This window comes from Thamnophis sirtalis, unplaced genomic scaffold (genome assembly GCF_051295495.1).
Source record: "Thamnophis sirtalis isolate CommonGarterSnake01/CBP01778 unplaced genomic scaffold, rThaSir2_p1.2 scaffold_13, whole genome shotgun sequence".
NCBI classification, from domain to species: domain Eukaryota; kingdom Metazoa; phylum Chordata; class Lepidosauria; order Squamata; family Natricidae; genus Thamnophis; species Thamnophis sirtalis.
The window spans coordinates 21,888,086-21,911,493 of record NW_028261393.1 but is presented as its reverse complement, the minus strand read 5'-3'; the positions used below and the strand labels follow the sequence as shown (position 1 = coordinate 21,911,493).

Sequence of the window (23,408 nt, the reverse complement as noted above, 5' to 3'; positions counted from 1 at the left end):
TACAATACACAATACATTTATTATCCAGTTACATGCACATCATGAGAAGTTCGCTGGTTATTGCAATTGCCTTCCTCAGTAAATTTTGCTTAAGAGTTTACTTTCACTGCCAAGGTCACATAGTTGATAACTTCTTTAGGTTAGCCATAACAAAAAAATTATCCCTGGTTACCATTACGTTAGTTCAAATGCCATCAAAGTCAAGATTTCTGCCACAAGTATGTTTACTTTATATTTAACAACATTCTTTGCTTCTTACCCAAAATGTCACTTGGTTCTTAAATATTCTAAATTTCAACATCTCAGGCATCTGGTTTACAGTCATGCATCCAAATAATATTATTTAAAATTCCATTTCATGCCCCTTGTTTCTCTCATGAATCTTATCAGTAGCCCACTGGTTTTAGAATAAAAATAAAAGACAAGCTTTTTTTATTGCACACCGAAGAAAAAACATTTGGCAACAAATGCCTTTATTTTTTTTGGACACATGAACACAAAATCCCTGCAGGCTAAAAAAAAAGAAAGAAAGAAAAATACATTGCAATTATACACAGCCAGCATATCGCAATGGGGGAGGGAGGCACTGTTAACCTACCCATCCCAGAGTTTCTTTGAAAGAAAAAGTACCTCGTATTGCTATAGACATACATCCAGTCCAATTTAATAAAATACAATTTATAACATTACAAGTCTAACAGTATAGAAACAAACAAACAAACAAAAAAGGAAAAATACATCAGTCGAAAATGAACATATGCCAACAAGTTTTACGTACAAGGTCCAGGCCCTAGACATAGAAATATCATGAAAGTGTCAATAGCAAGGTATAAAGAAACCCTTAAACTGATATCCACTTATGATTTTTCCTCCATTTGTACAAGGGAAAAAAACCTTGCAGTTGAAACAGTATTGATACAATGCCCTCTGAACTCTGCTTTACGAAAATGAAAACAGAGGAACTGCCTTGCCATGGAGCAAGAAGGGGAAAAAAGGACCCACAGCATCATCAAAAAAGGTAGTTTTCTTGGCAGGAGTGGGAAGAACTGATTGGAGGTTGGGTGACCTGTCGCAAGGAGAGCCATGCCCTTTTCCCCATCATACAAAGATTCTTGATATTAGGGCTGTAGGAGAAAACGACGTCTCTGGATCAAAGAAACATGGAACATCTTCTGCCTCTGATTTTGAAGTCTCCTTCGATGCCCTTCTTAAAATGCCCAGAAGTCACAGAAGTAAAGCAAGACTCTCTGTTACAGAGCAAAAGCTTTTTAGAGCCTCTTTGGAATAAAAGTGCTCAAAGAAATAAAATAAAAAAGCAGAAGACTTACAGAAGGAACCACATTTGATTTTCCTATAAACACCGAGAACTACTGCCCAAATTATTAGCCCACTCCCCTCCAGCCCACAGTTCAAATTTGCTACATTTGAAAATCTCCCATGACATAACAGCAAAAAGAAAAAAGAAAAGGAGCCAGCAGGCTTAATATAAACCAAAAATCTCCAACCAAGTTGAAATTCTGGAAGTTGTAGCCCAAAACGACCAAAGACAACACAGCTGGAGAAGACTGGGTCAAAAGGAAAGAAAACCACATTAAAAACCCCAACCAAACTAAACCCTAAAACCTTAAGAACTATAGCTAGAAAATGCACATCTTCCCATTGATTGACACATGCATAACCATTCAGTTCATCCCCAGGGGAAGGGGCAGTCCCAATGAGTCAAAAAGGTCTCCCAAAGATCAACAAGACCTTCCCTTTTTATTAGTTTTTAAAGATCTTCATCGCTGTCTGCTTTGATAGAATTTTTCAGCTCTGAAACATACCCAAATGACATCACTGGACCATTCAGCAACTAAGAGATGACTGAACATTTTTTTGCACAGGAAAATTTTCAACAGAGACAAGAAGGAAGAAGAGGGGGTGGAAATCATGTAAAATTCCAAGAAAGTGCAAAAGTTGGCAAGAAAGTTTTCTCATCAACGTTTTTGGGCTGATAAAAATTCATTGTGATAATAATTCACTTAAAAAAAGGAATCCTGCTTAGATATCTCTCTGAAATACAGATGATTTCAAAAGACCAATGTGGGTTGTGGGCTGTAATACACATGAAAAATACGATCAAAATCTTATTTTTTTTCCTATGATAAGAAATTTTTTAAAAAGAACCATTTCATATAGCTTATACACTTTATACAGACTCATTTCCTAATAAGCCAATCAGAAAAAAGTTCTTCCCGGATTTGTTAAGCTTCCTATCTTCACAGTTTGGGCCCAACTACAACTAAAATTAACTGAGCCCTTTAAAATGCATGTTTTCCTCCCACTTCTCTTTTTTGTTACTATTTGGGTAGCAGTGGGGAATCCCACCTGGCTCCCAAAATCTGCTTTTGCTGGCAATTGATAGGATGAGAGATTTAAATTCTCCTCCAGCCCTACTTCCCAATCTTCATATCTGGAAGTGGGAGCAAAAGCAGATTTGGTTGCTGAAGGTTTACAAACCTTTTAGAAAGCTTGTTTTTCATTCTGCCTGGTTGGGATTTGGAAGATCTCACCTGTAGACAGGTGGGTACATATATCCCATTTCTCCACCTGTACTAGGTGCCAGGGCAGCTACCAGTGTACCCAGGTGGTACAGAGACCCATTTTTCTTACTTCCCTTTCTTTCTCTCAAACCATGTCCTTACCTAGTGCAATAAAAAAAATGCTACACACTAAAACAGGTGCTTAGACTCTTTTCAAGGTGCCTCAGTTCTCTGTTTGTTTGGGTCAGCAGGAGTTAAAATTCTTGCATTTTCTCCCTGAACATTAAAAGAAAAGAAAAGCAGCAGATAAACTAAAGCAGTGGCCACTCTCCCTCCCTGTGTGTCCTGATATTGATTATCCAAGTGAGGTATTCTCAAGGAAAAGTTAAAAAAACAACCCTTACCTATTCTTAAGCAATCTAATATCTCAGCTCTGGATGTCAGAACTAAGTTGCTTCACTTCTTTTTCTGAATGGGGACAAACACTGCATATGCCCTTTCCCACAAACACATGCACACACACACACCCCCACACACACGCCCACGGCTCTGGAAGAAGCATATAAAACTTTTTTTTGTTTTTTGAAGACTAACTTCAGTGTACTCTGACACAACTGAATAATGTTCTTGGAAATGTACATTTTCCAAGTTATGAGAAGCTCTATTTCAACTGACTGAAGGACAATTTAAACGGTGTATCATATTGCCAACGTGAAAGTCCGGGTTTGAAAGCTCACAAGGTCACAAGGCTCTGTGATGCCACCCTCTGATTAGAAATCCAGAGTGCAATTATTGGCCAAATCCCAGTCTTCCCAGTGGCCATATCAATTCAGTCAAAAACTAGGAATTTAAAGCATTGTGTGCTAACACTCACAAGCTAGTCTCAACACAACACTATTATTGTCTGCACAACCCCCTCCCATCCTACTTTTGGTATTAACATGTTTCAGTGGAAGAGAACCGAGCAAAATAAGAATCCTAATAGAAAAGGTTCAAGATCAACATTACAATTCACACTTCACACATGCTACTGAGTGTCGCTGTACATGCAAGAAACCTAAATCATCAAAGGAAACAGGATTTAAATTGCTGGTAAAAGTCTTTGATTGCTACTGTCACACTATACACAACTGTACAAATTGGCAAAGCCTTTTTTTCCAATACACAACACCCACTTTCCAAGCTTATAAAAAGGGGTAGACAGACCAATGGTGACTATAAAACAGTTAAAAATAATCATTTGTAAAAAGCATGAAGGGAGCCTCTTCTGATCCATTTTTAGTAATTAATTTTCTCTTCAGCAAAGATAAGTCAATCTACCCAAGAATGGATTCTGACTAGAAAAGCTACTGCCAGGTTATTTAAAAAAAATTATTGCCAAAGTTAAAACCTTCTATGAAAAAGAGTATTAAAAATGACTTCAATTTGTCAAACATAGCAGCATAAAATGGGCACTTTTTGTGATGTTTGAAAAATACTAAAACTAATTGTTCAGAACCTGGTTACCTATTTTTAGAAGGGGAAGCAGTTCAGCATTTTGAATCAAAAGATGGCAGTTGTAACCGTAATCATAATTATAATTGTATTAGAACTGCCAGGGGGGATTTTTCTCTGCTAACATTACGCATTCACAGAAGAAGTACCACCAAGCTGAATTCGCAGTTATAGTGCAATGGCTTTGCAGCCCAGGACTGCAGAGAGATTTACAAAAAGGGAACTAGCAAAATTTGACAAAGCGAAAAATTAAAAAACAAAACCAAAGGAACAGCCATACCTCTGAAAATACATGTTTGTTGAAAGGTGTTTTACACCAAAAATTCATTGATCAAGTCTATATGGTTCCAGACAGAAAAAACAGCAGAATCCTGTTTTGCCATATCTGGAGACTCACTAAGCAGTTATGTCAAAGCCCAGCAGGAATTCTTCTTCTTGACAAGCTTAACGTGGGATGAAGAGGTAACGTAAATTGATTACTTGGTTAGCAAAATATTTCAATAAAAACCTTTCGTGCCAAGTCCTTTAAAAATTGTTTAAGAGGATCAGCCTTTTGCGTTTTGAGGTAAAAATTCAGTCCAATGCAAAGACTGTTTATGAAATTTCTGTTTACGGAAAGAAATAAAAATAAAAATGGCTCAATTGTGCCTGCACGAGATGTTGGTGGCAGGTATCAATTCAGTGCAACTGTCCCAAGCTGCTGGTGGAGGGCAGCCTGAATTAAAAAAACGAGCCCTGACAATTAATGGTTGGTGACCTGACCAACTAGGCCGCTCCTGCCACGCCACGTGGCTGCAGAGTCTGATCAGGCAAAGTACATTGTGTGCTGGGTGTCGTGATGGATCTGTACTGCCTTGGCGAGTGCTTGAGGGTCACGGCCATTGCTCTGTCCTGACACGTGGCTGCCTTCAGCACTGAAAAAGAAGTTGGAAGGATTTAACACATAATCCCACTGAGGTTACACTCCTCCCTCAACTACATCCCGACCCTTTGCAGGTTGCCACTGTTTCAAGGTGAAAAATCCACTTCTAAGTATTGGGCAGAGGTAGTTTCTATTCAGGTTACAATAATGTACTGGTAGTCACTCACTTATGACTGAAGTTAAAACAGAACTATCTTGGGGCTACTTATGACCCAGATTCAAAGTTCTGAGGGTCATCCCCCAGTCACATGACCAAATTTTGGGTGCTTGGCAACTAGGCCATCTACATGGCTGGCTGTAACATCCTATGGTCATGTTTTACTAGCTTTTCTTTGCTGAAAAGAAGCACTTACGTCCAATTTTTAGCAAAAAAAAAGCCTTTAGTGACTGCTGCAAAAGTGGTTGTAAATAGGTCACATGACTGACCCATTTTACAATTGTCACGACTTACAATCATAATAGGCAGGCTCCATTACGGTTCTAAATCAAGGACTACTTGTACAAACAAGGTTAAAAATAAACTCAAGGCCTCTCTTACATGTGATTCAGGCATCTAATCTCTAAACTGTAGTTTCTTCTGAAATATCCAAAACATTGGTAGAAGTTTAAATTAGCTTAGCATAATGGATTAACAAAACTAACAGGCTCCACTAATACAATTTCAGAGTCTCTGCAGATTTTTTTTTGTAGATTATATTGATAAATACATTATCTAATTTTTCTAGCCAATTAAATGGAATCTATAATCAGAAGGCAGGTTGTTGCAACTTGTTCAATAAAATATTGCCTGTGCAGCAACCAGCGACTGATGTCACCAAAAATGTGTAACTTCCCTGTGAAAATCGAATTGTTACAAGGGAAGGAGCTTTGCATTCAGATCAAATTCAGAACAGAAGGGCAGATCTGTACATAATTTACCGCTTACCCAGGATGCAATCCTAGAGTCTGAATATACTTTAAACCCTTGAAGATTCTTCTCCCATGTTTGTTTACCTGTCATGGTCTTTGTCTACAAGATGGTATCTTGCTCTAAATGCCACCAGCCTGGCATAATATGCAGGCGCAGGGATTGAGACAGACCGTGTGCATCGAACGTAAGTGTGACACAGCTGGTATGTCAGTAGCTGCAATTCGTCTGCAGTGAAGCAGTTGTCATCCCACAAGACTTGATAGTGAGAAGGACGGCTGGTTCCCTGAAATAAGATAAATCTAGTCAATCCACCCCTGAAATTCCCTAAAGGCAGACATACCGTGCAAGAGGCAGGCAGTAACCTCGGAACAAAGAAGTTGGCTCTTCTTCTTTTCTTCCCCAGGAAAGTCCTCTCTTTTTTCTTACAGAGTTTCTATGCAAGAAGAAAGGAGCAGCTTCTTCAACCTAGAGGTGAAGGCTGTTCATTAATGCAGAAGAAAATGCTTCGCTGGCTTTTCAGGGCCAAACTGCGGCTGCTTATGCCACATTTCAGTATCAAGGTTAACCTTTCATTTAACAGAATAACAGAGTTGGAAGGGACCTTGGAGGTCTTCTAGTCCAACCCCCTGCTTAGGCAGGAAACCCTATACCCTTTCAGACAAATGGTTATCCAACATCTTTTTAAAACCTGCACGGTTCACAACTTCTGGAGGGAAGCCATTCCACTGATTAATTGTTCTAACTCTTCTCTCGAGTTCCAGATTGCTTCTCCCCTTGATTAGTTTCCACCCATTGCTTCTTGTTCTGCCCTCATGTGTTTTGGAGACTAGGTTGACCCCCCTCTTCTTTGTGGCAGCCCCTGAGATATCAGAACTAGGGAGAGTGAAGTTTGGTCTCAATTTATATTCTAGTCATTTGCCCTGTCAGTGTTGGCTGGGAGTAGTCTCAGTGGTTCTTGGCTTGTTACTGTTAGCTTGTTTTGCAGTTCCTTTATACAAGGCCGGTTTCATTCATGCACCAACCACAAAATGCTACAGAGTAACTGCTGGCTATATTATGATTACCTGGATTCCTGCATGGCTACAGAGGTAAAAGTCGAATTCAGACGGGTGGGTGATGGTGCTATCCACGGTAGTGCCTGCCGGAACATTCCCACTTTTCCCCACCTATTGGAGAAAACACAGCCCTAACGCTTAGTGTGAGGAATCCGTGTCAACAAAATAAGCAGAATTCATCATTTTATTTTATTTGACATTAAATCATTCAATCAAACTGTGCAGCACACTTGAACCTTACCACTGCCCTACTACTAAATATTAAGAATCATGATTCAACGAGCAATTGGACAGTTTCCTCTAAAGATGAAATTCTTCAGCTTTGCCTGAAGTCAGCCGGATTCAGATACATCTGAAGCAACGTCAAACTGAGCATATTTTCACATTATCCTAATGCCATCGCCTGATGATAGCCATTTTGAATTTCATGAATAGTATACATGGCTATGTAATAGTATACATGTGATTATATGTTATGAAAATGAAAAAATAAAAAACTTTATATACAGAATTTCATGAAAGAAATGGGCAGCAAAGAGCGGCATGTATGACTTGACAAACAGAAATGCACAAAACATTTCTGAATTTAAATTTGAAATATTACGTTTAGGTTCATTAAGATTGGAACCACTGTTGCAACTTGAAATGAAGTGTCCAACTTGAAATACGTTGAACTGAATGTTTTCCAATAATAAGCAGGAGGAAATGAAATGGATCTGACTTACCTGGATCTCACGGATTTCATTCTCTTAGGAATCATTAGTGCTGAGGGATGCCTACAAATATGCCTCAACGTTTTCAGCTAGGCTTTAGCTTCTTGTAGCAGTATTACATCTGACATTTAGAATCAATTTTGAATTATTATACTTTTTATTGATTCAAAATGTGTAAATTTATTTACCACCACCAAAAAACCCCAACAGTATCTAGCCTTATAAAAATTCATTTGCACCAACCTTACCCCACCCAGGCATTTTTCCAAGAAAAGCCATCTGGCATCTCCTGAAAGCTGCAGAATTTAATAGAATGGCTTTACGTTCCTTCTGCAGTTACCTACCCGTTCAGTTTTGTCTGCACAAAAGAGTCTTGTGTGATGCCTTTTCTGCACGACAATGTAGGTGATCCCTGGCCTGTAGTCTTCTTCTAAACTGATACAGGCCTTCCGGATTGCGATAAGCTCAGGCCAAGCTACCTAGAAGTGTTAAAGTTGAAATCAACTCAATTCATGAAGCAATTCATGAAGTCCCACTGTTGTACTATTAAGAACAGGTATGAATCCAAGCCAATTTCTGGCTGCTGAATACATCAAGTAAATTCATGAAAACTTTCAAGATAAAATATGATTTTGCAAACTTGCCATGAAGAAAATAAGACAAGTACTTTTATAAAACTGCTTGTTATGCATAGTGCTATATGCTTTGGGATTAGTTACTAATTTAATTTAGGATCAGGATGCATCACTGACATATAACATACATCTGGTTTGGATAAAGAGACAATCTGCCTACTTTTCCAGCTTACAGGTAGTCCTCAAGTGATTGTAATTGAGCCCACAATTATGTCCATCAATTGTGATGGTCATTACGCCAGTTATCAGGTGACTGTGCCTGATTTTACCTTTTTTGTGGAAGTGATTATGAAGAAAACACCAGTCACTAAGCAAATCCATTGTTCAATATAGGGTGTGGTTTTTTTGCCAGAAACTGGAAACAAATGCTGTCTTTCAGCAAAAACATCATATATCAGAGTTACGTTTCCATAGGAATTCTGCAAAAGGCCATAAATTTGAGTACCCAAAATGCAGTCATTCATTAGCAGTACTAGGATCCACACCTAAGTCACTCTTTACAGATTAATATAGTAGTGGTTTATCAGATCATCTAAAATTAAATGGTTTTAGACATCTTAATACTAACATAACCATCATATGTTACTGTTTATTATTAGGATAATTACAGTGTTTGCAACCATTGCCAGATTTCTATGCGGCAATGGGGCTAATAAGCAATGCATGCAGGTAGTGCATGCATTGCTTATAGTTTCAAACTGGATGATTAAATGTTTGCATTGAGTGTATTCTTGGTATAAACCTCTTTCCAGGCTATCTGGCAAAGGAATGGACTTTCTGAAGGGGCCCATTCAGAGGATGAATTACTAGACCAATACCTGTTTCATCTGCCCTTCGGATACTCCTCCCCTGTAGTAAATGATCCTTGTAGGCTTGAAGCGAGTAGATTTGTAAAATTGGATCAACAGTTCTCGCACCATATTGGTCAGGTCCTGGATCACTTCCTGACTGTACAGCAATTCTTGTGATGTCTCTTGACGGGATGTTTGCACTCGTACAGTAGCGCAGTAGCGGCTGGGATGGCCATCCATGCTTCCTACTACAGCAGCAATGGAAGGTTTCTTCCCATCTCCAGCAGGAGGGTGAGTGACATCTGCTCCCAGAAAAATAACAGGTTGCTGGAATACTGAGGGTCTGGGGAATTGGAAAAAAAGGCATTTTAACTAGGAACCAGCAAAAAAATCCTTTTAAAAATGTTTTATAAGTTCTAATTATCATTTTTATTTTTTCCAAGTTATTCTTCAGTTGCTGAGAAGAAGTGCTTATTTCTGCATTACACAACTCAATATTCTACCTCTTTGATAGTTAACATATCCCACCTCAGCTAGAGGACAAACAATAGATATATACCCTGTTTCCCTGAAAGTAAGACCGCCCCAAATAATAGGCCCAATCGGGCTTTTGAGTGCATGCAGTAAAATAAGCCCTCCCCCAAAAATAAGCCCTCCCCAAAAATATTGCAACACAGCAATATGTGTTGAGGTGACCACGCTCGCTGCCTCCTGCATCTCAAAAATAATAAGATCTGCCCAAAAATAAGGCCAAGTGCTTATTTTGGGGGCCATATGGTATATAAATATATATAAATAAGTCATTATGTGGCTCCCTGTTGCATCAAACAATTAACCTTAGTCCTCAATTAATTCCTGTTTTGCTTTGGGGTAAAAAGAGAATTCAATGAATTGTTCTTTCAATAAAAAAATTCAGGTCAGCCCAGTCAACAATAAATCTAAAGAATTTATTAGTATAAAACAACAATTACAAAAAAGAAAGATAAAATCTCAACGGCTATTGGGAAAAATGGAAATCCTACACTGGACTCCCAGATAGCCTCACTTTCTAATGTGGAGATTATTATACAGGTTTTTATGGGGACAATTATCTAGTATAAGATATCATAGTATAAGTGAATATGTGAACGAAAAAAGAAAAAACTATTTAGAGACAACTAAGTTCTTATTGCTATAACGAAGAAAAACTTTAGAACAATATAAATTAGGTAAATGACAACATTCTCAATGCAAGGATTTTCATTTTGAGTGTTTTCATCATTCTCTTCTGAATAAAACTCAGCCATATGCCTTCTATGAAGAATAACCAAGGGTTAAACTGACCTTTGATGTGGAACGAGGACATTGTTTATTCCACCAAGTTTTGCATTGATCTTCAGACAAAGATTGGAAAGAGTTTGGGGAGATGTTTTCACCACATTCTTCACCTGAACACACTGAGTCGCCATGCCCAGGAGAGTATCCCCGACTCGTTTAACTTCAGCTGCAACGAAAAAGTTTTTTTTTTAGAACCCAGGTTTTTTTAAATGCTCTATTCAACCTCTACTCCTATCCCATTCCAGTAACTCGAACTGATGACTTAGATTATCTAAAGGTTTTTATTTTTTATTTTAAAGAGTTTGCACAGGATTATTACAAAAAAAAAGCACTGAATTGTAATTGCACATTCTTTCAATATGATAATTATATTATGCATTTGGTCAAATGGTCTCTTCCTTACCGTAGACGGGTGTCTTTCCTGGAAGAATCACTACAATTAGCTGCAGCCCCACATAAGTCAATTTCAAATGTTTGAACATGGGCTCCACACTGTCTGCCCCTTGTGCGTATTTACAGAAGCATGGCTGGCCCTGGATTGGCATCCCCGCATCCTTAGAGATCTTGCGCAGCTGATCAGTAAAACTCCTAGAATCACAGAATAAGTTATAGACAGCATTAGCACAACCTTACCTTGTGCATGTTATCCCTTTTATTCCACCTGAAATGGTTTTGATAAAAGAACTGGACTGATTCTTAGAAAACAGATCTTCTCTCAATCATTAAGTTAGATCAGTATTTTTTTGAATCTTGGCAACTTTAAGACGAGTGGACTTCAACTCCCAGAATTTCTCAGCCAGCACAACTGTGGAATTCTGGGAACTGATGACCACATCTTTTAAGGTTTCTAGCTTTGAAAAACACAGGGTTAGACCAAACTTCCTTGAATACTGTCAATATACAGTAACTCTGGACATCAGAAAATGAGCACAACCAATTACTCTGTCATTCTGAAATTTCTAATTATGGGTAAACAAGTTCTATTGATAATCCCAAATTAAGATGTCATAATTACTTTCCATTGCACTAGGCTTTAATTACATTGGCTGAGAAGTATGCTTATAATAAAGAAGATATTGGATCTTCTTGAAGTCCAACTCATCTCAAAAGGTTGTTGTTGTGTTGGAAGATAGGAGGAAGGTGTATTGGATATGTTCACCGCCTTGAGTCATTTGCAAAAATAATAAAAGCGGGATATACATAATAAAAAATAAATTTAAAAGATACCAGATCTTGAAGGTGTCAGAGTGGAGAAAGCAAAAAGTGATGTAAAGTAATTGCTTTGTGTACCATCATCTTGTTGATAACAACATTTAACCTCTATTAAAGATACACCATTCAAAGCTTTCCAAATATCAGTTTAAACAAGTAAACATAATAATCTTCTAAAAAGGGAAACTACTTACTTCAACAAATCTTCCCGGCATTGTTTCTGAGGTGCAAAGCAGGCAACAGCCCACACTTTAATTTCAATCCCAGCATAGAACTGTTTCCCTCTCATATCCCAGACACCCTGATTTGGTGTAGCAACAGTCTTGTTCTAAAGAAAATCAAACACAAACCGCTGTTCTTTGACAAGTGTATAAACTAATGTACAGGCAAACCCCTTTTCATTGCATTTCCATGATCAACTACGTTTTCAGACTCAAATTTTAATAAACTGCCAGTAAAGAGTCTACCGAATTAAAAGTATGCATTAGCCCCCCTATGAGGCCTGTTGTGTAATCTAGATTGGGTGAAAATTATGAAGTACTTACCCTACCTCCATACTGCAGCATTGGTGCAGGTAATACTCTGCCTGTCAGTTCTGTCATTTCATTATGGACAACAATACCAAATTCCTTCAGATATGGATCAGGTCCACCAACCATACTGTTACTCTTGACCTAGACATTCAGAGAACATTTCTTAAATATAGACACAACTGCTGTTGGGAATATTTCATTTGAGTAAGTGTAGCTCAACTGGAAGTCCACTGTGTGCCTTTGTTCCCCAGTTGCTGCTATCTTTTGTTGTAGTTATCTATGAATTATGTGGACTATTACAAAAGGAGGATAGGGATGGAGTTTATTATCCTATCTTCTATGTCTTGGATACACCACATTCTGGGTGTACCATAACCTCATCAACCCAGAGGTGAGAAATGGTGCTGGATCCCAGGAAAAAGATTTGCAAAGTTCATGCAGGAAAAGTGATAAGTGTCTTCCAGCCACTATTTCACTCCATCTTAATGGTGATTTAATATATTCAAGCAGTTACTCACTAGTCTGCTAATTTCCTCCTGCCTGTCAGGGGCAGACCGTGCTGTTGCTTTGATCATAGTTGATGTCTGATTGTCTGTTAGCTTCTTAATACAACGCTGCCCAGCAACTATATTACACACCTAGAATGAAAAAGATACAGGGTGAACAAGCCTGATGCAGCAGAACAGAACTGAGGAACAGAACCGCCTAGGTGTTTACCTCAAGGGGTAAATAGGTATGTTTCTGCTCTTGCCCTACTTGGAGGCATGGAAGATGTGGGTATTTCAGTTGCAGACTGTACTTCTGCTTAAAATACTGAGCTACTGTACACTCCATAGCTTGCCCATTTTCCAACTGCAGAGGGAACCTGTAAGCAAAAATATAAATTAAATATATATTCATTTCACAAGAAAGAGGTATCAGAACATAAACAACTATTTTGAATTCTCAACTATTTAACAAAAGCAGCAACAAAATTATTCTCCCCACAGTCATATTGCTGAAATTAATAAAAACTGAAAGCAATCAGAGATGGATTGTGGTCTGACTGGGAGGGTAGTACTCCAAATATATGATATCAAGCTCCAGTGAAGGGATATTAGCATCCTCACATTAAAAATCAGGTTTAACATTTCAATACATAGGGACAGCATGATTTTAAAAAAATGCATAATGTTGGTCAAATTAACTAAAAGTTAAAATTAAAAGAGCCCATAGTATAAATATGCATGTAAGATGAAGGACTACTTAGTCCCGTATCACTGCTACATGCCTGTTGGGAAGAGGCTTATCTGTAGCTTCTCCCATTTGAAGAAGCTCGCCTGGCTGCCAGATATCACGTTTTCTCCATCGTTGTACATTAATTATGTAAATACAGGTAGTCCTCACTTAACTATGATAATTGGGACTGAATTTCCATCACAAAATGACACAACCAAAAAAAGCACAAGTCATCTGGAAGTTGAGTTCTGGCAACTGGACTTCTTTTCTTTTTGATTTGAAATGCTTATCTTTTTTCAAGCCTGTCTATTTGGATAAGCAGTGAAATGTTTCAAGCCGAAAAAGAAAAGAAGTCCAGTTGCCAGGACTCAACTTCTTCCAGATGATTCTTATCTGGATGACTGAGAATCTTCACTGACATATTGCCAAAGCACAAGTCATTTTTTTGGGTCCTACTCCGAATGGCTTCAGAGTTTTCTATTTTTATAGAATTCTGAAATACCTAGTTTATGAAATATTTAGTTATGTGTGACCTTCAGTTTATACATTGCTTTTCCATAGCAGAAACAGAACAAAGACTTTTCAAGATTGCTTTAAAAAAAAAAAAAAAAGCATACATACGTTTGATGGCTAGCAGGTCGTCTAGTAACATTGCAAACTCTGTATTTTCTTTTCATTTGCCCACAGTGAGTAACCTCCACTTTTAAACCTATAAATCCAGTGAAACATAAAGACACACACACCAAAAGCCAATATGATATATTGAGAAGGATCAAATATCAAAACAAACTACTGGGCTGTCTATGATTACATTTATTTTCTATATAAATGCAAATCCACTATATCTGGATTGTTCAAATAAAATTCTGAGTGGATAAAATAATATTCAACCCAAGTAAATAGTTTCTTCCAAATCTAGTCATCCTAAAATTCGGGGGGGGGGGGGGGAGTGAGAATCTTATAACATAAAATGGAAAAAAAAATTGTCCACTGAAAATACTACAGAAATGTGTCATAATACTGTAGTCAGAATTCCCAGGGGTTTTTTTGGGTGGAGGAGGGAGTAGTTAATTCGGATTTTGATAATGTAGTAAGGTTAGAACAACTTGACCATAAATACAGAGCAGAGGTGAGTTGTGATCATTAATAAAGGATAAGAAAATATTCTAAATTTTTACTTTTTTGTTGAATATTTCTGATAAAAAAATTAGTGACCAACAAATTAAAAGGTAGAGAGCTGGCTTTGAGCCATAATTGCCATCCCTCATATTTTCTTCAGCAAAAACTCCCAAAGTATTGGTTTTCTAAAAGACAAATGGGGAATGTCAGAGAAATATCCACACAATGACAAAAAATCCATCTGTATAACCACAAGCTTGTCTTTTTTATTTTTAAATGTGTGATATTGGGAGATGAAGAAACTCTAAGCAGTTACTAAAAATGTTCTCTCTAAACGCCATCAAAACCAGCCCAACTTATAATTTTCTAAGGGTGGAAATATACTGCAAAATTTTCAGAAATCAAGTTTTTTTGTTTACCACAATTCAACATACATGATAACTTATTATTTTAAAGTAGTACCTCTTATTTCTTTGGTAAATTTAACACGCTGGGAATCCGTAAGGGGTTTTGTTTGTTCATTGATGTTCTGAATATCCAGGACTTCGCACATGAATTCAATAATAGGCTGAGCACGGTAGAAAGCAGTTGCGGATACTAAAAACAAAACAAAAAAAGGAGGCGGGATACTGAGAAAAGTCTCTCACGAGAGATTTAGGGTAATTTAAGGAAACAGGTTTCTTCCATACCATCTATATTGAGCATCATGTTCCACATGGCAGGCCTGACAGACTGATGGAATCCAAACCAGACCTCCCGACCTCCTCCCAGTGGGTGATAGTATCCTTCAGGGGGAGAGAAGAAGGAACGCCCCACTGGAGTGTACCTGGTGGAATGGGAGAATCTATTCAGCTTTGTCAAGAAGTTACAAATCAGGAACGTATTACAAGTATTAAAAATCAGACAAGTGGGTCATTTTTTTCAACCATTTGTCCTGGATCAGGGTATTCCATCACATCATTTTTGGCAAGATCATCATCATCAGTGTAAGTTAAAGCACATGTGTATTGAGTGGATATTAGATCTGTCACTCAGAAAATTTTAACATAGGATACCACCTTTCAATTTAAAACTTCAGAGACAGAGAAGGATTTCTGGTGTGAGTAAAATAATGGATCTAAGCAAAAGTCACTAAGGAATACCAAGGAGACTAAGGAAATTCTTCAAGAAATTCTGGAACATATATTAATTGCCATGGAAGGCAAGTATCAGTAGCCAATCGTTCTCAATGCTAGGAAGAAAGCAATTAGAATTAGAATTAGAATAAGTTTATTTATAGGCAAACCATTTCCAAAATCTTGCCAAGAAAACTGAAGGGGCTAGTCCACACAGTCACTGGGAGTCAATTCTGACTTGAAGACACAAAACAAAAAAAGATAGTTTGTAAAATAGAAATTGCAGGAAGACACAAAACAAAAAAAGATAGTTTGTAAAATAGAAATTGTTTTCCTGCAAGAGTTAGACTATTCTAAACTTTAATTGAAAAGAGACAGAGTTACAATTTATTTTGAAAGTTATATTTGACTCTATTCAAATGTTATTTTAAAAAGTGACTGATGTTCCATACCTTTCCTATATTCCACCAAGTCAAAGATAGGTGGGAAAAGCAAAAGCATTTAGTGAGAGCAGAACACAAATATATTCCTTAGAAATATTGCATATTCCTTGCGATTACAGTTTTCACTTCTGAAAGGAGGAATATCCGTAAGCGTTACAATGGGCTACAACATGCATAAAAGATTCAACCAGCGTCTGCTGGGAAAACTACAATCCAAGAGAGAATGAGTAAAAAAATATTCACCTCATAGAGGGAAGATGCCGTGTGATGACATCTAGTGCCTGCACAGAGTCTTCTGGGACTTCGTTCAGATGCCCTGCCAAAGCTTCCAGGAGCAGCTGAAGGCTGACTACAGACACCCACTGAACTGACACTTTAAAGGTCTGGTCCTTCCCTTCACCGGGGAGTGTGACCTCCATATCCACCTGAAGACACAACAGTGAGGATTAACTGTGCAGATCTTTCTCAACTGTGCAGAACATCTGTTGAAATTGAAACTGTTCATGAGCTCAACTTGTTTTCCACTGATCCTTGACTGAATTCAGTTTAATCTCATTATTATTTGGGTACAGCAGATACCCATCAAAGTCCCAGATCAATTTCCCTAGGAAAAAAATAAGCTATAGTTCAAGGATAGTTTTCATGCACTTTAAAACATGTTCATAGGCTTCATCTAATGCAGGACACTATAATTTGGGCATGATAAAACAACAAATATTGAATGCTATTTAATAGGCTCAAAGCAACGCCAAGGATGCAGTTTTATCATTGCGTGTCAGGTGTCCAGGTGTCACAAATATACACTTCTCAATTCCTCTTAGCATTGGACATGCTTTCTGAAAAAGCTGGGAGTTGCACCTTAGCAATGCCACTTTCAAATCTAAAACCTATTTTGATAACTTCATTATTTGAATAGGGCAAACAAGGAGGCTCAGTAGGACATTCTTAGGAAAGATGACATTTAAGCATTAAGTTAAACTCTGAAGGCTATTACTGAAATGACTTACCCTGTCCCTTCCAATAGGCAGAGGATGCGCAGTATACATATTTCTTTTGCCGTCATAGCCAGGTTGTCGATCCCCAAATATTTGCATCTTGAAGTGTCTCACCATGGTATCTACTACCTCCCTGGAAAATGAAATGAGAATTGAAATGAGAACAACTTAATGGTACAACAGCATAATGTTCTCAATTTGATTTTCAAAATATGAATTAGTTCAAGTACAAATGGTCTCTACCTTATGAGACTGCTATTGCTGAGGAATACTCCATGTATGCCCACTGTATTGTTTTATTTAAAACTGCCAAATTATCAGCAGTCAGAGAACCATTAAAATTAGGCTTGAAACTATACCTGTTCACTCTCCGGGGACGTTTTTCTGGTTTAATATCCACATCATAATGATAAACATCAATTTTAGGAATCTGTACTTGGAAATGATTGGCTAAGAGACGAATTGGTTTTCCAACTGTTCCCAGGCCAGGCCGACGCGGTGGCTGGAAAAGAGTGGCTGGTGGCCCTGGAAAAATGGAAGCATGTTTGATAGGTAAGCCTACTCTAAAATTATAGTGTTCCATACAATTTTAAATCAGTTTTAGGCCATATTCCATTTCAAAGTAGCTTGCATTTACATGCCCACATCCCATTTTGAAGTACATTGTATACAAACTATTAAGACAGATCTAATACATGGATAAAGTTGACTGATAGTTTACAGGTTACTAAGAAAAGAGAGACATTGAATACCCACAGCTAGCTCCTTATGTTCACTCATTATATTCTACTCACAAATAATAGAGATTACTTATTCCTAGCATATTCCATCTCCCCCCTCCCCCCAAGATAACCCAACTGTTGTCCTTTTCTGGTATCTTCAGTTGTTTCTTTTTCCTTCCGCATTTGAACTGAGATAGTGTAAGATCTTCAATGTATCCTCAAGTCCCTTCACCTTCTTTAATAAGCTATACCGTCAACCTCTGCGCAGATCTAAGAGTTCGATGATTTTCTTTTAAGCCAACACATTTGAATAAAACTCAAAACCGTCCAGCTTTGATTTTTGTAACATTCTCTTCACAATCTGTATAGTCCTTTCTACTATCCTATTTGAATGGGCATAATAGAGACTGGAAATAGAATCTGCAAAATCCCAATCTTTGGCAAACACTCTGAATCCCATTAAGTTAAATTGTGATCTATTGTCTGTTATGACCTCAAGGATTCCATGTGTTGAAGAGACCCACAATGCAAAATTTATTTATTTAAATGATTTGCATGTCCATCAACTTTAGAGTCAAACTCTAGGCAGTTCAGAACAACTATATAAAGCCAAAATAATACATGAAATGAAAACAAAGAAGCCAGGCACCACAACCAAACTGCTTTGATGCAGCCAACAGCACTGTCCTCCAACTACAACTTCATCCTCTACAAGAAGTTGGGGGAAGAGTAGCTCTTTACAGCTTTCAGGAAATTTAGATCATTGGACCAATATCGTAACAGCAGTACCCGTCTCACCTGGAGTAATTATGTATGGGTATTATTAATATACTGATGCTACGGTACATCCAGTGCCATTTAGTTATATCACCTAATGTTTCATGTACATATTGAAAGAAGGGATGGGAGATCTGAGCCTTGAGGCACTCTACACTATAGTAGTCTGGGGTTCAACCTCTGCCCACCCCCCCAAAGATTGACCAGAACCTGTCCCAAAGAAAGAAGACCACTACAAAAAATATCAAATAAAATTTCCAAACTAATTTTTATTTTTTCCCCTAAAATTAAAATATATCAAACACAATTCCTGCCATAATCTCATAGGAAATTCAAACACGATCAATTCAGCTTCTTACACATGCCTCTTACACCCCCCCGCAAGATCTCACCTCTTAGTCTTTCATGTACAATTATTCTTTCATTCTTGAGAAGTAATATTCAACTCCTCCTTATAATTCCAATACATTTTAAACGTTCTTTGCTAAGGCCAGCCCATCAAAATAATTTTAATAATTAACTAGTTAGCATTTTTAAATTGTTTCGATTATATTACCAGATACAAGCAAGTATAGCTACAAATCTATTGCAACATTAGAATACAGTAATCTACATATGTCATCATCATTACTATCTTAAAAAGCTCTTAGAAAGGCATCTACAATCACCAGTTCCTTCCTAGTTCTTTAAACCAGGGGGCTCCAACTCGAGCTGCAACCCATTCAAAACCAGACTACAGAGTTGTTGGGCAAGCGAGCACGTGCAGCAGGCAGGTGGGCACAGTTCCATTTGTGCATGTGGCGGATGCATATGCCCACCACTTGGGCAAATGGAGCTGCAAGCACTCCCCCCACCCCCACCCCCACGCCAATCAACAAAGCCAGAAAGGTTCGAGACTGTTGGTTTAAACTACTACTAATTGATATTTTGGGGAAGTTAGTAACTAACAGTTTAATCCTGGTTTTAAATGCACGTATCACACAAAATCTTTCTTGTAGCAATACCACACCTAAACCAGATGCACTAGTACCTGTTGACACTGCTACAGGTTTAGTCAAATCATATTTTCATACAGGTAAACTTATCAGTAAATCTTTCAATTCTTAATATGTACTTAATATACTGGCATCCATATCCTGTAACTGTCATCGCAATAAGAGTTGCCATTCCTGGAACAAATTTTGTCAAATACAGGTAGTCCTTAGTTAATGATGACAATTAGGACTGGAATTTCCATCACTAAATCACACGGTTATAAAACATGACATCATATGATCAGATTGCTTAGCAACAACACTTCCAGTTGCTTTCATTAAGTGAATACTGCAATATATGATCACTGTGATCCCCCACTAGTATCCCTATTGACTTTGATTGCGGAAGCTGCTAGTGACAGTTGCAAATTGTGATGATATGATTGTAGGACACTCCAATGTTATGATTATGACCCAGTCATTGAATGCCTGGCTTGTGATTACATGACCATGGGGATGCTCTGGTGGCCAGGAATCTGTCATGTATCATTTTGTTCAGGTCAGCACTATCGTAAATTTAAATAGTCACTGAACAATTGACTGTTCTCTTTTTTCCTTATAAAAAATATGTCTCCCATATATAGTAAATTTTCTTGCTGCTCAGTGAGCTCCGAATATGTCAAACAAATCTTATCTGATACTTCTTCAAACTCAAATGTATTAAATACATTTTCAATAAAATAATGGGAGCTGCAGTTAACGCACACAATATTTGTGTGTCCAAAACTACTAAAATAATATTTACAGCTAAATTAATTCAAAGTATTATATGTTTTCTTGGTAAAATGCATGAGTCGTTTACCATTATTCCTTCCCATGCAGTACAAAACGATGCCTTTGCCACTGTCACTAAAGTGATCGCCTGTTTGTATTACTCCCGCCAGCTTCCTTTAGCTGGGCAGTGCATGACCTTGACACTTTGGAGGCCATGCTGAAGCATATACTCTTGCCATACACTGCAAGAGTAATTGCCATGTCTATTGAGAAGCTTTGACATAGAAACTGAAATTTTCCACAAATATAACAATCAAAACTATTTCCAACAATAGCTAGGGAGACTTAGCACTAGGGATAATTTCAATTCAAAATATAAATTCAGTAGTTAAGGAAAAGTATTTCTTGGAAAAAGGCAAAGGTATTGCTACAAAAATCAACAAGTAAGCTTTTATTGCTATTTATTCCTGAAAGTAGTCTTCAAATCTACATGGATGCTTCAAGATTTAATAATAAGAAAGCAGTTTTTCATGGTCTTCTTGGGAGTTGTTCTTGTTTTTTTAAAGAATTTCCCACTCTACAACCTCCAATTTTCTTGTAGTAGTAACTAGATGTAGTAACAATCATTTACCAACCAGGTTTGATTTTGCTTAGGTTTTTGGGGGAACTGGCCAAAGTACCACTATCATCTATGATATAATTGTAGTGATGTGAAACAGCTCCCAACTGGCTGTGTATATTTCAAACATATCAAACACGTTTTCACTTCATCTATCACTTTTCTAAAAAGTTGAAACCAAGAATAATTTGTTTTATTTTGAATCTACCTGGCATTTAAAAGGAATAGTTGAAAGAGCTGTAGAGCCTTAATTGGGTGACACAGCCTGGCACAAGACCAGAAGGGCTTGCAGCTTGCTGTCTTTCTTCCTTAAAGTATCTTGGCACTCTTCCCAAATGCGAAACCTACATAGACCACCACTCCCTACCTTTCACTGCCAGAGCCACACCCTCTAGTCTTTTCTCAAGATTTAGATCTCAAACACATGAATGAGTAAAATGATTATATATGGAAGCTTCAAGGGAGATGGGGTTGGAAGGAAAAGAAGAACAAAGATCAGCTAAAATAGATTTATCTTCAAATAATCTCTAGTTACTACAGAAGCTCAAACTCCTGCTCTGACCAGGAGCAAGAAAACAAAAATGTAGTTTAGTTTAGTTTATTGTGATTGCACTTCATACAATGAAATTAAATGCCATCTCCAGTGTACATTATAACTATAAAAATAAAACATGTGTGGAGGCCGCATGCAGGAGACACGCACATATGCACGGGGGGGACATGTGCATGCACGAGGGTCCCACGTGCATGTGCGGGGCACATGTGGGGTTGTGCACACATGCGCAGAGGGTGGAGCACATGCGGGGCATGGACACGCATTGCATTATGGGTGCAAGCACACACGCTTTCGGCACTCAACGGCAAAAAGGTTAACCATCACTGCCCTAGATATTTGAATTATTGACTCCAGAATGTGCTGATTCCATGCTAAAAAATAACAATGCCTAAGCCAAAACTAAGTGGCCACAAGCCAGTGTGGTTTGTTAGTTATATTTAATAATTAGCATATTGTACACACAGTCAAAAAGTATCATCACCAATGTAACTGTAACACATATATTTGTACTTATTTTATCTAAACTTAAAATCACAATAACAAGTGCTATATCTAAAAACTACTGCACTCTCACCATAAACTTTCTTATTGTAACCAGGAATCAGAATTATCTGGAATTTGTGGACAGCTTTTATACTTAAAAAAGTTGACTTTTTAACAAATATTTCAAAACAGGCATAAACAAAGATATAGCTAGCCCCTTCCATATTACTTGAAATATTATCTCTTGGAAAATTGGGCCAAAAGTTAACGCCTAAATAAATAACTGCAGGAAACAAACTAAATCTCTATATTCTCTCTCTATATATTCTTAGGTTTCCATTAAAAATTCCTAAAGATAACAAAAAGCAGATTAGAAAGTAACTAAAGCACAAGGCAACTTGGCTCTACAAAAGTTAGGTCTCCCCCCCCCCCTTTCTAAATAATCCAGCCAGAGACTGAATTCACACTTCATCCAAGGCTATTATGTGGTTTGTCTGTTTTGGGCTTAGCAAGGAGGTCCCTAAACCTTGGCTTACAGTTTAGTATACTGTGCAAACTCTGGTTTGTTAAAACCAGGTTTCAATCAAGGCATGAAGAAAGAGGATGGGTGAACAAATGTTTCCTTTATCCACTGCATTCACATCCTGGTGCACAGTCCTCCGAATGACCACTATTACCTGCTCCAGATACACTGAATTATACGGTCTGCCTAGAATAGAATAGAATAGAATAGAATAGAAATAGAAATGGAAATAGAATAGAAATAGAATATAGAATAGAACAGAAATAAAGAGAATAACAGAGTTGGAAGGGGCCTTGGAGGTCTTCTAGTCCAACACCCTGCTCAGGCAGGACACTCTACACCATTTCAGACAAATGGCTATCCAATATCTTCTTAAGAACTTCCCGTGTTGAAGCATTGCTTGAACCACACATGATAGTTGCTGCGGCGGTCTTTAAAAAGTTTTTCAAAGGGCAGCAGGAGGCTGGGCAAAAGTGCTGCTCCGACTCCCAAGAACGCAAGCAAATTTTTAAACAGGCTCCTGAAGGCATCACGTGCTCTGTGTGTGTTTACAAACACTGGAAAAGTGTTCAGCCGCACGCAAGGCAGCAGCAGCCGCCGAGGGGGAAACTCCTTTGTAGGCCCACATGGCCTCAGGCAGAGCGGAGTCAACGTGACCTGAGGGCCTCCAGCAGCACCTGTTGGCGGCTTCAACCTCAGAAGGGAAGGGGGAGAGGAAGGCTCCGCGGAAAGGAAACCCGAGTCCCCTCCAGCCCCGCCCCAATTAAAAGGACGAAGAAAAGGGGCCATCTGGGCAGCCCCCTCCCCTCCTCCGCCCCTGGCCCACCCACACCTGCAGGCAGGCCTCTCACCTGGTCCCAGCGCCTCCATGGCGACGGCAGCGGTGGCCTCGCCGCGGTCCCCCCCGGCCGCCGCCGCCGCCGCCACGGGCCCCGCGGCTCCAGCCGCCGCCGCGTATCTCTTGATTTCGGGAATATTGGCTTCGG

The 23,408-nt window shown here is 38.3% G+C and overlaps 1 protein-coding gene across 1 annotated transcript; it reads right to left on the bottom strand.

Moving 5' to 3' along the window:
- Positions 1 to 23,408, bottom strand: AGO4 (argonaute RISC component 4). The gene is made up of 18 exons (XM_014055896.2): positions 23,274 to 23,408; positions 17,354 to 17,519; positions 17,007 to 17,127; positions 16,243 to 16,424; positions 15,131 to 15,267; positions 14,904 to 15,038; positions 13,944 to 14,031; positions 12,822 to 12,969; positions 12,623 to 12,742; positions 12,117 to 12,245; positions 11,766 to 11,899; positions 10,763 to 10,947; positions 10,366 to 10,525; positions 9,070 to 9,385; positions 7,961 to 8,095; positions 6,913 to 7,014; positions 5,932 to 6,131; positions 1 to 4,930 (listed from the first exon to the last, which is right to left on the bottom strand). The coding sequence occupies exons 1-18, from the start codon at positions 23,290 to 23,292 to the stop codon at positions 4,822 to 4,824; spliced, it is 2,586 nt and encodes an 861-aa protein (XP_013911371.1). The 5' UTR covers positions 23,293 to 23,408; the 3' UTR covers positions 1 to 4,821.